Source organism: Paramacrobiotus metropolitanus, unplaced genomic scaffold (genome assembly GCF_019649055.1).
Source record: "Paramacrobiotus metropolitanus isolate TYO unplaced genomic scaffold, Prichtersi_v1.0 Parri_scaffold0000064, whole genome shotgun sequence".
In the NCBI taxonomy this organism is placed as follows: domain Eukaryota; kingdom Metazoa; phylum Tardigrada; class Eutardigrada; order Parachela; family Macrobiotidae; genus Paramacrobiotus; species Paramacrobiotus metropolitanus.
This window is the reverse complement of record NW_026570284.1, coordinates 597,244-612,706: the sequence shown is the minus strand read 5'-3', so window position 1 is coordinate 612,706 and position 15,463 is coordinate 597,244. Positions and strand designations below refer to the sequence as shown.

The window sequence follows — 15,463 nt, the reverse complement described above, 5'->3', positions numbered from 1 at the left end:
AATACTTAAAGCATTATGGATAAGTACTCAGAAAATTTACGTACTCAGGTAATCTCGGTAGATATTTTATACTGAGATGCTCAAACGCTATGGTTTAGGTGCAAAGAGGTCTGCATTAAGTTTTACGTACTGGATTCTCTAAAGGTTTTGTAGATTCGAATATTTATATACGTACTGTATTACCAATTATTCTGCGACTGCACCAGATCCAAAATCTCAGTAATCATACATTCATACCTTCCGGTAATACAGTGCATTAAGTAAGCAATTAAATCCCATAAACCAACGTTTACAGCTGACAAGTACAAATAAATACCAGCAAAGTCTAAAAACCTTCCAAAATCTACGATTTGGGATTGACCAGTAAACACAATAATCAGCTTTGTACAGAAACAACCGAAATCGAAAGCAAACTGAAAATAAAACTCCCACAAATGATCGACGTCTAAGGCTTGAGCGGACAAATGGCTGGGAATACGGCACAAAACGGTGCAGGCAATTTTACGTATAATACATGGTCATGAAGACGCGATCCACTGCCTAAGGAAATCTTCGAAGGAGATGCCGCGTCGATTTCTCTCGTGGTCCTTGGACAAGGCATTTACCATCGCTGCAAAATGAAACACACATTAACAGACATTATCAAGCGCAGAAAAATAACAAACCCATAGGTAAGAGTAAACTCCGTAAATACAACAAACTGTCAATCATTTTTGAAAAATTTTCTGAGAACGAACACATCATTATTGTACAAATTATATTGAACATACACGATGTGCATGTTGCTTGAAATTTGCAACCGGTTTTAAATAAAAACTCACGCCACTTACCACATGCATAAATGAAAGCGTCCAGATTGATCGACTGGATGGACCGATTACTGCTAAACCGACGGCACAGTGTGGCGCAAAACGGATGAGAAAATGTGTATCCCATGCCTTGAAATGCCTGCTGTATCTACAACGAACACCATCCATTCAGACAAGTGGAGGAAATAGCGAAACACCACTGGGTAATAAACATTGATTTGCTTCTGCTAACCTCGTTGACGTCGATGGTGCCGGAATGGTCGTCATCGTACTGATCAAAAACCTTTTTCCATTCCTACCAAATGCAAGCAAGCGGAGTTATAATGCTCACCCAACAACACTACTTGTACAACAATTTACATTTTACGGTTGGTTTTACGAGTCGTTAAATGAGTCAAATCCCCAAACACCGTCGCTTGTCGGTATTCGGAAATAAAATGTCTATCCTGCAGCCCAAAATAGAACAATTCCCAATGCCCAACTCACCTGGACATAACGCTTTAGTCCGGCAAATTCCTCGAACTCTATCCGATCTACGCGTACAAACGATAAAATCAAAATAAGCTATGCAGTTCTGACATACAAGTGTGCAAAAGTACCGTTGGAATTTTTGTCGAACATTTTCAGCATCATTTTGATTGTGTCCATATTGAACGGCGTCCAGTTATCGTTCAGCAACGCCATGCGTAATTCCTCGGCGGTTATATGCCCGTCACTAAAAATAATATGCAATACTAAGAACACTGCGAAGTAGCAAATAGCTGCAACAGTCCAAATTTTTCAGATATTAAATATGCAAAAATTTCACTCGCTATACCAAACGAAACAAAAACGCAAACAAGGAAATGCACGACAAGAAAATAGTGATGTATTAATACCTCTTCGTCTTGCGAATAATCAACAATAATGCAAAAGTTAAAAGACGCATCACAAAACACAAAGCAGGCGAGGAAGAGATTATCGACTGAATACTGTTGAATATTGATTATAAGTGACTCTGGGCTATTTATAGATCATTACCTTTTTCATTGACTCTGTTGTTAGTGTTATAGGACTATTGAATTTTGAATTTCAACCAAAACTGTCGAACGGACGAACATAAATCAACAGAATTTCAATTACGAAATCCAAGCGATTGACTCACTTATTTTCATCCACATTTTCGAACCACATTCGCAGCTCCCTTTCCTCCTCCTCCTGTTGCCACTGTGGCAGGCGTGAATTGGCGAAGAAACTGGGACTAAGTCGACCAGCATTCGACTGTGTCGAGGTGGTCGTGGAGAGCAACGCATTCTGATTATAGTTTCCGCTGTGCAGTAGTCCATTGGTGTGGCTGCCATGACCGACCACGGACGCGGGGAAATACTGTGTGGCAGGGGGATTGGCATGGACGGGACTCTGTACGGACGTCCGCGGTGGTCCGGCCGAGGAGGATGCGCCTCCAGGCGGCCCAAACAGATCGTCATACGCTGGTGGAGCTTCAGGATTATCAGCTGCAACACGGGATGTGATTGGGGCGCACTTACTACGCACAGAGGCTTCCTTACAATTACGCTGTGGAACCGAATTAGGAGTAGACTGCCTCTTCATCCCAGACGAACCAGATTTAGTGAAATTGTCTGATGGGGCTGATTCCTCGTTGCCCATAGTTTATTATACTCGTTCTTACGACTCCAGATGACAGACGGCCATTTCCTTACTTATCTGTCGCCAGATAAATCCAAATGATAAATAAAACAGTAAAAATTACGGTGCAAAACCAGTGGGAGATAATTGTTTCCTGATAGTACAGATAAGGGGGGAAATCTATCACAAAGTTTTGAAGGAAAGGAAAATGATATGGGCTGCTATGACCGTGATAGGAGCTATTCTACTACCGTTCCAGCAGTGACATCAACACGAACTTCGTCTCAGTTGAGATTGGCGGTTATCACAACATTGCTGACGTCAGTGACTCATTATGAATATCGGTCACCTGACAATGAGCCAGCGTCCTCGAGCGGCATGGCATATAGCCGCTGAGTCTCTGACATCAGAAGTGATAACTATTTCTATCAATAATCACCTTGTCCTACGAAGTTAATTTTTCATTCATTTATTCGGATAGGAGCAGGCCCGTCGCGAGACCCCTGTGCAATTTTCGAAAAAAAACTCCTCCTACAGTTTTCATCGGAAAATTTTTCTGAATACACCATTGATTCGTCGTGAAATTCTGAACAAAACGGTTGAGGCCGATTTTGAAATTCATTTCCCAGACCGTTACTGCGGGCGGTCACCAAACAGCCTGTTCTTGGGGCATTCCCTGGCCCCAAGAGCAGTCAAGACATCTTCTCGAGCCTTTTCAGTGATACAATTAGTATTTCAAGCGCAAATTTTTTCTCTATTTCTGAGGTCAGGGGAATGCCCCAAAACTTGGGTTGTGACATAGGCGACCGCCCGGGTGGACGTGCTTGGGGAGGAACGAATTTGAAATTTGGCACTCAACCGTTTTGTTCAGAATTTGACGGTGAGTTCAGGAATATTTTCGAAAAAAATATGCGATAAAAGCTGTAGGAGAAGTACATTTTTGAAAATTCCAGTCAGGCTGTGTTGGGGCCCCCCTCTCTATTTCAAAATCGGCCTCAACCGTTTTGTTCAGAATTTCACGACGAATCAGGTGTATTCAATGAAAATGTGATGGTTTTTTTGATACGGCGGATAGGAGTAGTGTGAACACTATGAGATGAGCAGAAATTTTCCGGAAACCAAACTTATTTTAGCTCAGCGCCTCGAACGAAGCCAACAGTCTCATTTATCGCTTCTGACGTTGGCTGATGTGATTGGCTGTCGTAGAAGCCGGTTTCCGGTCAGACTGTGGATCATATACTACATACTGCATTTGTCCATTCCTCAAACTTGCCTTTAATTTACTAGTTAGTACTGTAATTAGTGAAATTATAGCAAACTCCGAAATTCGCTCCCCATTCCCCAAGTCATGAGTCGTCACCGCGGCGTTCATACGCTCGCGGTCTGTTTTCTAATTTTAATCTGCGGTTACGTAACACAAAACCGGGTATGGAAATTTAATTACCTTAAATGACCGAAAGTCTGCTGACGGCCAGTGGCAGAAAACGGGCCTTGAAAACAGCATATTGGCATCCGTATTTACAGTAAATCGGAAAAAATACAATACAACAATTGAAAATCTACGGGACATAAAAATGTACGGGTACAAAAGAATGTTGCAGATGCAGACCTAAAAAAGGAGCGGAGTATTTTGCAAACATTCGAAAAACCAACAAGACACTGGACCAGGATGATTCTGTCATATCGTTCTGGCAAGACATACACAACAATAGAACAATTGCTGGACATATAATCTGTTCCGGTTGAGATTCAAGTTGTATCGTATCTGTACAGTCCGACCACTGTCACAGCTTTTTAAGAACGTATTCTTCCAGGAATTCCGTTCGGAATTTTTTCCGGTACTCCTTGGCGAGAGCGTTAATCATTGCTGCATAAACAAACGGAAATATTATAAATCTTTTATGAGTGAAATGTGATATCATACCGCATGCGTAAATGAATGCGTCAAGGTCCATGCGTGCTCCTGTCTTGGAGCTGAAGCGTTTGCATAGCACTTTGCAGAAGTTATGCGAGAACGTGTATCCCATTGTGCTTAGAGCATGAGCAATCTAAGAAATAAAGGATTTATTGAACATTCCTAAATGTCAATGTGGTAGTTAAGTTCCGGTACGGTGAGATGTTTACCTCGTCGACGTCAATGGATCCCGAATGGTCACTGTCATGCTGATCAAATGTTTTTTTCCATTCCTGCGAATAAGTAGTCGTCAATAAAATCGTTAAAAAGGATACACAGAAAAATCGTCTCATATACCAAAATGTAGCGCTTTAGTCCAGCGAATTCCGAAAACTCAATCTGGGCTAAAACATATCAGCAAATATGAGCAAATATGTGGAAATATCAAGGAATAAGCATCCCAGAACTTAATTACAGTTCATATCTTTGTCGAACATTTTCAGCATCATTTTGACGGTGTCTTCATGAAACGGGGTGAAATTATCATTCAGCAATGCTTGACGCAGCTCCTGTGCCGAGATATGTCCATCACTAAAAAATCCAAATAGGGCGTAATTTTAATTAATTAATTAACATTAATTACATTAATCGCAAAGGCCAAATAATTTTAAACCGTGCACTTTCTCATTTTGATAAAATGAACGACGAAAGCATTTCCGGAATGTTATCATCTAACCGCAATTACTGCAGTGTTTGTCACCTCCGCTGATCGATCGACGGCTTATCACAATCTTCACTCATTCGTCGCTAGTTTCGTGGGAAGGATTCGGTTTGCGCAATCGGCTTAGTCCTGATCTGAACCGCTTTGTTTACAGCTGTTTACACTTAATAGCCTGACAAGTACTGCAGTAATGTAAATTGTAATCATCTGTTGACGCTTGTCTCAGTGTCTATTTGACTACATCATACAAGCAGACACGTGCAGTTTAAGCAATTAAGCTAATCTGCTGCACACAGCTACGCTATGTGCACGTGAAGTAATCGTTTTGATTTTAAAACTGAATGGGAGACACAAAGCACCCGTACGCGCTGGTATCGTGTTAAAATACGTGCGACTTACTTGGATTCATCAATGGCTGCGAACCAGGTGCGCAGTTCCTCTTCGTCTTCCTGTTCTTGCGCGTTGTGCACCAAGGAACGCGGAGGAGCAGATGCGTAGCCGTGCGGCGCGTTATATGCGGGCACGGGGTCGGGTTGACGCCATGAAGGACGCGGGGAAGCTGACGCGCCCGAATAATGCCCTGTGGACGGCGGCGGTGTAGGGTACTGATAGTAATCAGCATTCTAACATATTAACGAAAATGTTGCATGTACTGTCTGTATGCCAGATAACGGTATCAGTCAGCTGTCTGTTGTTGCTGACTCACTGATTTTGATTTCGTAGATCGGGCTGATCCAGGGGGACTGGCAAACGGTTCAGGGGGGCTGCCAAACGATTGAGGAGGACCGCCAAACAAATCGTCATAGGAGGGCGGTGCATCCGTGCTCGACGGCGTTGCAGCTGCAATCATAACGATCAGGGAGGATACAAAACAGGGAGGATACAAAACTATTAGTATTTACCATAGCTAGGACGGGGCTTCGGGATCCGCTCATTCTGGAATCAGGAGGTGCGGTTGGACGTGCAGCGCGATCACGATGATTAGAGTTGGTTCGAGTAGCAGCAGCACGCGGAGGGTGAGCTGCACGGGGTGTACTCGTTATACGGGGTGTAACAGCGGCAGTTGCTACGGCACCACCACTGCGGGCGTGCGGCGGATGATAAGTAGGGCGTCCGCCGATCATGTGTGTAGAATAGTCATTTCCCATGCTAGCTTAGCAAACAATGACATCGGTCGGAAGGCATCATATACATAATCTGTGCAGCGAAAAAACATCTGACGTGGTGCTGCAGCGAGTCACTCTGGCTGATCTCAGAGTCAGTGGAACTGCTTCAGCCTGTACTTGCGTGTGTAACAGTGTAAAGCGGATGAATGATCTACTACGAAGCGGTATTGACGTCACTGCGGCGATCGATATGGTATGCCGTTGATATTTCCGGTTACCCGCATGCTCAAGTATGTTCCAGGCGTTGGGAAAGTACAAACAGTGCAGTGTGTTGTGTAATTGCGCGGGAGGGAAATGGGGACCGTGTACACATATACCGGCTCCTCTTCACAATGTGATTAGAAAAAATGTTTGTTACAGCGCCGTTGATCTGGATAATTAGTTGCTTGCGTCGACGGGATGAGGACTCATCCAGGGCAGTGCGATCGGTATATTACTGGACGATTACTCGAGTATACACAGATCGGCCATGCCTGTGTAACCATATTCGAGTAGAGTAGTGAACTGTTGATGACGCCTTTATTGGGCTTAATCGATATTATTTCGTGTCACTAGCACAGTACCGCAACGCAACGATTCGGAAAGCGTTCCGGGAAACCATAACCTAGTGCCGTAACTTTTAGTAAATCATATTAATTTATTTTCCGAAACAAAAAGTGTATTCAACACACGGTGTGTTGAATATACTTTTTATTTCGGAAATAACTTAATTTGATTTACTAAAAGTCACGATGTGTTACGCACTGTAGGTAATCTAGAACGGAAGTTGATACGATCACAGAAAGGGCATTGTGCGTCGACTAATACGATATATAAATATTCTAATACGATACTACAGAGTAATACTACACGATATTAAAATTATTGATATGTGTTTCCTTGGCAGCTTTGCTGTGACTTTGATTTACAACAAGTGAATAAATATAGTGGCTAAATATTCTTTACATACGTACTTCGATATATCGACTTTATTTCACGGCATTTATTTGTTCGGAAAGATAACAAGTTCCGACTGTACTCTACTTCTTATAATTAAGTAGCGTATACGTAAATTAACAATTACTACCCGCATACAAATTAATTGTGAACAAACGTTAACATAGAGGCTAGAAATCTGTATTTTACCCCTACAAGATTTATAATAATAATTTAAATATCCTAACACCACTACAGTAGGTTTGCACTATGTTTTTATCGGTATTCTAAAAACTCGAAATTTTAAAACAGCTGGAATAGAAGATAAAAATGTTCTACGGATAGAATTCTTTGTCTTCGTTGTAAGATGTAAGGTAGGCATGTACGGTTCTGTATCTTTCTATCATTCTGGTTTCTACTTGTACCTTCAGACGCGGATTCTCATAAAATGCTGTGTGCACGGAAAATGGTGTTCGTCTTTACTTACATTTACTGAAAGTGAACACGACTGCAGCTGTAAATTTAATGCCCTGCGGGCAACACATCGCCCTTTCTCGCGACACATGCATGAGCATCGCAAATGAATACGTAGCTATTTTAGTTTATATTGCCAATGCACGCATTTGTTTTTGTTCTTTAAAGGATTTAAATTATTAAAAAGCGCTTTCCTAGTTTATTTTCATAAATATTTGCGTAACCCTACCATCTCCATGGTTCGGGCAAGGATGACAAGTACAGCCGACGGCTTAACGTGGAGTGAGTTTGAGGAAGCCGGTCTAATTCCAGATGAACCAGCCAAGGGAATCCCGCTGTCATACAGAATTTCCATGTACAGGGAAAAAGTCCGCTTCTTCCTGAAATCTTCCCTCAGCCAGATCCGTTGCAAATGGTTTATCACGGCGTTAATGCTGTGCATTATCGCTGGGGCAGGACTGTTGTCGACGTTACCGCTGATTCGTATGCGCTTAATCAGTCCACAGGAAGAAGGACCGATTGGGCCGGAATTAGATCCCAAGATGCGACCGTGTAGAAAGATCCTGAACTTTTCTCCGACACCTTTGCCAAAGATCGCACTGGCTTCTTTCACCGGATCCGGTAAAATATTTACTGTTGTCCTATGAAATAAACTTGCATTCACATAAATCCACAACTTTTCTTACTGATCATGGTAAATATTTTTGCAGGAAATACGTATCTTCGCGGCGCTATCGAACAAATTACAGGTAATAAACTTATAGAAAAGTCGCATTAATTACACTTGCTGCAGAGAATATCAAGTTAACCAGCTATCCTATGGATGCACTTACAAAATTTAATAAATTCAATATTCGTGTATCTACCATTAATTTTGACGATTCACTGCAGGAATATGGACCGGTTCGGCTGTACCCGATTTTCAGTTGTACCATGGTGGCTTTTATGGGGAAGTGACTGCCGACAGCAAAGTGATTGTGGTCAAAACACACGGTTACGGTAAAAAAGCCACGAAAGCGAATTATAAGAAAGTGATACTCTTGGTGAGAAAACCGGAAGATGCCATTCTGGCTAAATGGAACCAGTACAAGACGCGAACACATACAGGCATTGCACAAGGAGATTCTTATGATACCGAAGGTATGTTCTTTATAATAACATATTTGAACACATACAATTTAGTTGTAGCAACTCGTTCTCTGCAAGTACTGTGTAATATAAATAAGCCCATGAATTCCGCCCTGCACATTTATCATTTATTCTCTAGTCGAACGCATTCTTTTGCAGATTTTTTATGAAAGGCTTGCACTCGCATGTCGTGAACATAAATTTAAATTTGTAAATTGCAGAGTGGAGATCGTTTGTTCCTAAATCTATAGAAGAATGGAAGGAAATGAACGAATACTGGTAAGTCTATGACTGTCTATCTGCAGATGCTGCCTGATAAAATATGAAAAGTGTCAGCATTACTTGCCCTAATATTTTTTTACTGCATTATCATGTATGAATATTGGTGAACCAAATTTACTTACAATTTGTTAATTTTAAGGCCCATTCATTTATAGGCTGTTTAACAATTGTAAGAGTACATACATGTACTACAGCGTAATAGTATAACTGTTTCGATCGCCAACTAAATTTTCGGAAGCGGCATTCGTCAGATTGTGTGTTGGGTTAACTGTAAATAATTATTAAGTGATAAGGTCAACTACCGATCGCGAAGAATAAACTCGTACTCTGTCGATAGCTTTGGGGCATCGCAGATGAGGAAGACAGCGATACAGTATTTGTTGCAAAAAGCCGCATTTACAAAATTTGGTTTTATTGAAACGTACGTAGTTGTATTCGCTGCTTGACGGCATGTACTATAGCACTGCTCGCTAAAGCTGCAAATACTCTCGTACAAGTACTTGTACTTCTTCCTCGTGATAATAATTATTAAATTTTTGGCGTTGCGCCGCCTACACTGATGCAGTAATTTCAGGCTATGCGCAACATGCGAAAGAAGTGCCATTCTATGCTTTGTACTAGCTAGTAGCTACAGTTAGCTAAAACGTTACTGCCAGAATTAACGCCCAACGACCTTTTGGCATTTGTGCAGGTTATCGCAGAATCCAGTCACCGTCCATGTTGTTCAGTTCGAAGAACTGCTGACCAACAAAAAAGAGGAACTCCTAAAAGTGATTGATTTCCTTGGCTTTAAGGATCAGTTAGACGAGAACATGCTAAACTGTGTCGTGGAAAAGTACGAAGGATTATTCAGGCGGCGGAAGTTCAAGATGGACTTTGAACCGTACACTCCGGAAATGAAGGAGCAAATTGAGAACGCCCGAGATCTCGTACAGCAGGCAGTGGAAGAGTGGAAATTTAGTAAATTTGACAGTGTAGAATGGAATGGAGAGGACGATGCAGCGGCAGCGCCGTAATTTGTATTTCCGCGATAACTGTGATTTACACTGGATTCGAGTGCGTTTTTGGAAATGTTTCCCAGTCAGTTCAGTTCGTTGTTATGTTTAGCTTTGTTATTTGTTCAATAACTTTTCCAGTCCATTGGTTTTTTACATTAAACCTCACAAAAAAACCCAAGAGTAGCCGCTGTTAAAGCATACAGGTAAAATTGTTTCCTGTACTAGTGGGCTTCGTCGGCTTTGTGAGCTTCACGTCATAACTGACCATGAGTACAATTTTGCTTTAAAAAATGTTTTCGTAGCAATTTTGTATTTCACTATAATTTTATGCGGTGTACGAGCTCGTACAATAAGTCAAGCTTGTTTCCGAACCATCGAGAGACCGAAAAAAATACACCAGTGCAACAAATTTTCGATTTCCTTGTATTCGATTGCAACTGTCCCGTAAAACTATGCGACGGACGTCATGTCTGTTTAATTGATTGCGGCACCGGATTTCCTCAGGCTTTCCATAACACTGAACAGTGTCATCTCATTTTCGGCGATCGTTCCTCTTCCTTTAGGATGCGTGCCATCCGGTTCCAAGTGTTGTCGCGACAGACTAACCACCGACTTCACTGCGCCCCATGTCCGTCGCACGGCATTCACCGGCTTCATCACCTGCTGAAAGATCCCACCCTGCTCGCTGTGCAGTATTGCCGGACTGGAGATCCATGTCGAGGGTAGAAATTTCTTCAGGAACTGCGACGCTCTTTTCGGTCGTTCCTCATGAAAAGACGATTGCGAGGCGATGGTCTCTTGTGACTGACTGAACGAATCATCGGTTGTTTCGTTGTACGTCTCAGTATCAGTGGCAGTATCGTCCCAGTACGTCGGCTCAGCTGATTGGTCGGTACTGGGGGCCAATGAGGGAGTGGACGCACTGCGGCTGGTACGGTGCGTTTCGTCCAGCAGACGATCGAAACCGTCGCGTTCGTGAAATTCATGGGGACGCATTTTTTGGGGGAAGGACTGAGTGAGCGGTATGAATGCTGCAGCCGCTGATACAGTCTCCGTACTCTTGCTGTCGGCAAATCCTTGGGAGGGGGTGCTCGAAATATCTGGGCTGGTGTGATGGATGCTGGGCTCACTTGCGGTTATGTGAGAAGCGTGGGGCGGCCATTTTAATAGTGTGGAGAATTCCGGTTCCAGTCTTCTGTAAAGATGTACATTTCATTTTAAGTACACCTTAATGTAATAACCATAAGTTACTGTACTAACATTCCGCACTAAATCGGATGCATGTCAGCGACAATTACACAATAGAAACGAGTATAATTATAAAGGTCATGTAATGTATTCGTGCATGATTATACTCTGTATTATGATTGTCCATAATTTTTTCTGAGTGCATGGTATTGTCCAACTTTAAAATAGCTGCATATGGTATTTTACGCCCAAAAGCCACACAAACCTGGCTAAAGAGTTTCGCAGTGCCGAGACAATAATAAGGTTATTCTGCATGTACTGTAGTTGACACTCCACAAATCGCAGAAGAGAGATTAGGATGCGTTTTTTCTCTTCCTGAATGTGCCGACTCACAGTCTTGGCTTCTGATAGCTGTTCGTCGAATCCCTGTCGTGCAGTTCTCTGGCGATTTCGTCTCTAGAAAATGCGTTAGTTCGCACAAAGTATCTGAAGAAGATCGGCGACGCTTATGCGTGATAAATTATCAATACTTCAAGTATTACTAATGAAAAAGTACGTAGATAACAAAATCAGCACCCTCTGTTGTTTTTTCGACGTTGTTGAAGCTTCTCTATCGGTGTCCGAAGCAGAACTGTCCACATTTTGTACGGCGTCCAAATTTGCACGCCGATTATGCAGCAGTTGCCGTTCCTTCTACAATGGTAAGCAATTTCGTGAAAAAAGTATGGATTGCCAAAAACCTGCTTCTACAGCCATTAATAATTATTGCACGATCTGCAGATAAATAACACCAGAGCATAGCGTCATTTACTGTAAATTACATAATTATGTATCTGTGTATGCATATGATTGTGTGGACTGTGAATGTCATAGAATTTGTATGTAGGTAAGCAAGCAAACACTTACGAACCAGTGCTGGGCGCAATGTGTGGGTAATGAAATTTCGCACCGGAAGAAGGTAATTCATGGCGACTAACGTAACAAATTTTGATTCCTCATGACCAAGATCCCACTGTCCCAGTCCAACGTTTACCAGGACCATTCCTGCAGAAATTTAGTACATTAGCAATATTATGCCGGCCTGAAAATTGTTCACCGCCTATTTGGGAACCCGAAACCGGCAAGTAAATTTATTCATATTCGCTATATACTGTACTCATGTTGGCGTAGTAAGTACAGATTACAAATTTGTAATTGAATTCGAATGTATTGCTTGCATATTACAATAATTACAGAAAGATATACGAAAAAAATACATATATCTTTATAGTTTACACATTCAGCTTTCTAAGGTAACCAGATGTGTGATAGAATATCATATAGCTGACGTAGGACCACAACTGCCACCAACGCAGATGGTCCGTGTGATTAGGCCGCCTATTTCTGTTGTCGGCTGAGGCTGTGCACACTGTTACGTATACAGTGATCTTTTACTTTTATAAGCAACTTGTTTTGTAGACCAAATTCGAGTAAAAACACAGATTTGTACATAACAACATACATTAAGTACGAACAGTAAGTAATTTTTGGAACAGGATAGAATCTCTAAAAAATAAAATACTGGATAATTACACACGTTGAGATACTTAGCGTAATTGTATGTACACAGCCGGCTTGAGCAAATATGGGTATGCCGGAGTATTTTTTCAAATCGAACTAATCCATCCCGTACTCGACAGCAAGTATTGCATTATGTAGCTTTTTTTCTTGAGTAAGTAGCTTTTTTTTATAAATTATCGCTGTTTTGTATCAGCTTATGGTCAACTTTTCAGAGGTACCGATAGGTGCTGATTACCATAGAGACCGCGGTCGTAACTTTCCAGTGACCTTCCCGCGTAAATCATTTCATTTCCCAGATGGAGTTTGTCGTTGTTCAGCTGACCTTTGGATTTCTTAAATCGCGTAGCTGTTTCATAAATGTAACGCTTGGTTGTTGCAAGCGGTCCTTCCTTGAGATAATGTTCGATAGCTTGCACCAGATAGTTATGCTGAACTATCCATAATTCCAAATCGTTGAAGGTTGTTTGCACATCGTGATCTATTGGCGTATCCGGTCTCTTCCGTCGGTGATTAGTATGCTTGCAAGACAGAAACACTCCGGCTTATAGAACATTACATGGTGCGATTTAAAGTAATTAATTACCTTGAATACACAGGAATCATCTGGATAGCACTCGGAAAATATGTTGGCGCAGCTGTTAATTCTAGTAGTACCACACGATAGAGGTTCCATTACAGAATGTTTTAGTACCTAATAAAATATAAAGTGCACAGTTTATTGATGAAGTTGTTAATAGGACAAGGTGCGCAAAATTAGAAACACTGATTAAGCACTCAAAGGTCAGCTTAGTGTATTCCAGGTGCAGTTTCGATATTGCAAGAGTGTATTTCGCATTTCGCCGTTAAAGATTGGAATGTGAATAAATTTGCATAACTGAGGTTCGGCCGCTAAGTAGGTGTTACGATCTTAGCAACTCATACCGTTAGCAATACGGGTGGGTATTCGTTTAACTACTCGTACCGTAAGTGCGCACTGATTCACCTTTAAATTTCAGTCCCTCAGATCACTGTCGTCAATAAATCCACAATCCGCACTGTGACAGACGACTGGCTCATCCAGGCTGCAGTGGTCAAGTCGAGAACTTTTCCCGTCTATGATCTCCCACTCGGACCAGGAAGCCGTGTACGAGAGCAAGTTTCGTTCGTGTTGACGGGATGCCTGCGGATTGTTTATCATTCACATAATATCTGAACTGCAAAAAATTTTCTCCCACAAGGCGACAACGGGTTATTTCATATCAAAGCACCACAAACAGGAGCCGGATCTGGGCGCACTTTAATACTTTAATAACCAGGCATTTTGCCTGTGGATTTCTTAGGACAGACCCGAACCCAAAGAAAATCAATCGCAAATATGCGTTTATAAAAAAAATATTTTGACATCGAACAAAGTCACACGAAACAAAATCTCAATTATACCCGCAAACGTCGGTGATTTTCAGTCTTCAAAAACTGGTATTATAGTCTCGTTATAATAATGGACAAAACAAAAGTCACTGGTAAAAACAAAATCTGCCCCGAGCGCTATTCCCCGTGCAGTATTCATCCAACAAACTAAATCCTTTAAACAGCTTCTCAGCAAAGTCATTGTTTGTGACAAAACCAAACACCGCACTGTGAAAAATACTGGGCTTCTTCCATGCTGCGATTGTTAAATCGCACACCTTCCCGTCTTGGATGTCCCACTCGAACCAGCAAGCTCCTTTAACAGTGAAAGACACGGCGTTTTGTTCTTCAACAGCCGGTGGAATGCCGGAGCATTCCTTGTGATGCTCGTTAGGATAAGCCCCAAACCGCAGAAAATACTTCCCGCCAACGATTTCTTTCAAAAAGGCTATGCATCCCGGAGCCAGATCTGGACGCAGATTAATATAAATGACCTCCTCGTAAATCACAAACGGCAATTCCTCATTTATCCTTGAAATTTCCATAATAAATTTCAGCGTTTCGGGTTTATCCGGGCACGCACGCGGCACCGTGGCGAAGGGCACAGCAGGTTTCGACGTTGCGAAGAAGTACTGAAACAATTTATAGCCTTCTTCGTCCGTGAATACGCCATCCTGTTCCAACGATAAAAATTCGATAAAACTAGACCACGGCACGCATGCAACAAACAAAGGAAACTATTAAAGGCAACAAAGGAACCTATTAAACGCTATTAAACATGGTTGCTACAACTTTGCTGAGATAGGTACCTTCCTAGTCCGGCTACCATGGGACGGATTACAATCAAACCTACAGACGCAGCATACCTTCATTGGCCCATCGGCTAACTCCACGGGAGTGAACAAAGGAAAGCGAATTAAGTATAACAGCGATCCGAAAGCCTCACGCAGAGTAACGATGGCAGAATCCATACTGCATTTTACCCAACTGGAATTTTTAGCGTACTTCTGACATACCGAAGTATAGCAAAAGATGCAAAACTTGCAATATGATAGCACTATTTACCGACAGACACTTCGATAGATTTTCGGTTCGGCAGCACTCAGGCGATCTTGTTCAAGAATATGCTTCACTGAATCCAACGGAAGATCCAGAAAACCTGCTGAATTCAGGATAACCGAAGTATAACAACGAATTTCCGCAGTTGCAATATCAGCAATATCTCCTTCATCCAAAAAGCGTGCCTAGAAAGCAGTATACGCAGTTAGCAAGAAAATCTAATGATAGTGAAAAATGTATAAAACTGCATTAAAGTG

At 41.9% G+C, this 15,463-nt stretch overlaps 4 protein-coding genes across 6 annotated transcripts; 1 reads left to right on the top strand and 3 right to left on the bottom strand.

Annotated features, from left to right (window-relative positions):
- Positions 1-145: 145 nt before the first annotated feature.
- Positions 146-2,860, bottom strand: LOC129593872 (sorcin-like). 2 transcript variants are annotated; one of them, XM_055490361.1, is made up of 7 exons: positions 2,357-2,854; positions 1,954-2,302; positions 1,409-1,524; positions 1,296-1,342; positions 1,042-1,104; positions 831-957; positions 146-610 (listed from the first exon to the last, which is right to left on the bottom strand). In XM_055490361.1, exons 1-7 carry the CDS (start codon positions 2,454-2,456, stop codon positions 519-521), a joined length of 894 nt encoding a protein of 297 aa, XP_055346336.1. In that variant the 5' UTR covers positions 2,457-2,854; the 3' UTR covers positions 146-518. The 2 variants fall into 2 exon arrangements, with proteins under 2 accessions (XP_055346336.1, XP_055346335.1); XM_055490360.1 differs by having other exon boundaries at positions 1,954-2,860.
- A 996-nt stretch (positions 2,861-3,856) lies between these two features.
- Positions 3,857-6,198, bottom strand: LOC129593839 (peflin-like). The gene is made up of 9 exons (XM_055490315.1): positions 6,121-6,198; positions 5,953-5,986; positions 5,757-5,890; positions 5,450-5,673; positions 4,805-4,920; positions 4,687-4,733; positions 4,560-4,622; positions 4,360-4,483; positions 3,857-4,302 (listed from the first exon to the last, which is right to left on the bottom strand). The coding sequence occupies exons 1-9, from the start codon at positions 6,196-6,198 to the stop codon at positions 4,220-4,222; spliced, it is 903 nt and encodes a 300-aa protein (XP_055346290.1). The 3' UTR covers positions 3,857-4,219.
- LOC129593802 (WSCD family member CG9164-like) lies at positions 5,233-10,409 on the top strand. The gene is made up of 6 exons (XM_055490265.1): positions 5,233-5,652; positions 5,774-8,226; positions 8,316-8,354; positions 8,497-8,745; positions 8,955-9,012; positions 9,707-10,409. The coding sequence occupies exons 2-6, from the start codon at positions 7,842-7,844 to the stop codon at positions 10,029-10,031; spliced, it is 1,056 nt and encodes a 351-aa protein (XP_055346240.1). The 5' UTR covers positions 5,233-5,652; positions 5,774-7,841; the 3' UTR covers positions 10,032-10,409.
- LOC129593801 (uncharacterized) lies at positions 10,178-15,342 on the bottom strand. 2 transcript variants are annotated; one of them, XM_055490264.1, is made up of 8 exons: positions 15,213-15,342; positions 13,723-13,920; positions 13,345-13,452; positions 12,997-13,279; positions 12,112-12,245; positions 11,778-11,894; positions 11,467-11,657; positions 10,178-11,208 (listed from the first exon to the last, which is right to left on the bottom strand). In XM_055490264.1, the coding sequence occupies exons 3-8, from the start codon at positions 13,432-13,434 to the stop codon at positions 10,488-10,490; spliced, it is 1,536 nt and encodes a 511-aa protein (XP_055346239.1). In that variant the 5' UTR covers positions 13,435-13,452; positions 13,723-13,920; positions 15,213-15,342; the 3' UTR covers positions 10,178-10,487. The 2 variants fall into 2 exon arrangements, with proteins under 2 accessions (XP_055346239.1, XP_055346238.1); XM_055490263.1 differs by having other exon boundaries at positions 13,744-13,920.
- Positions 15,343-15,463: the final 121 nt, after the last annotated feature.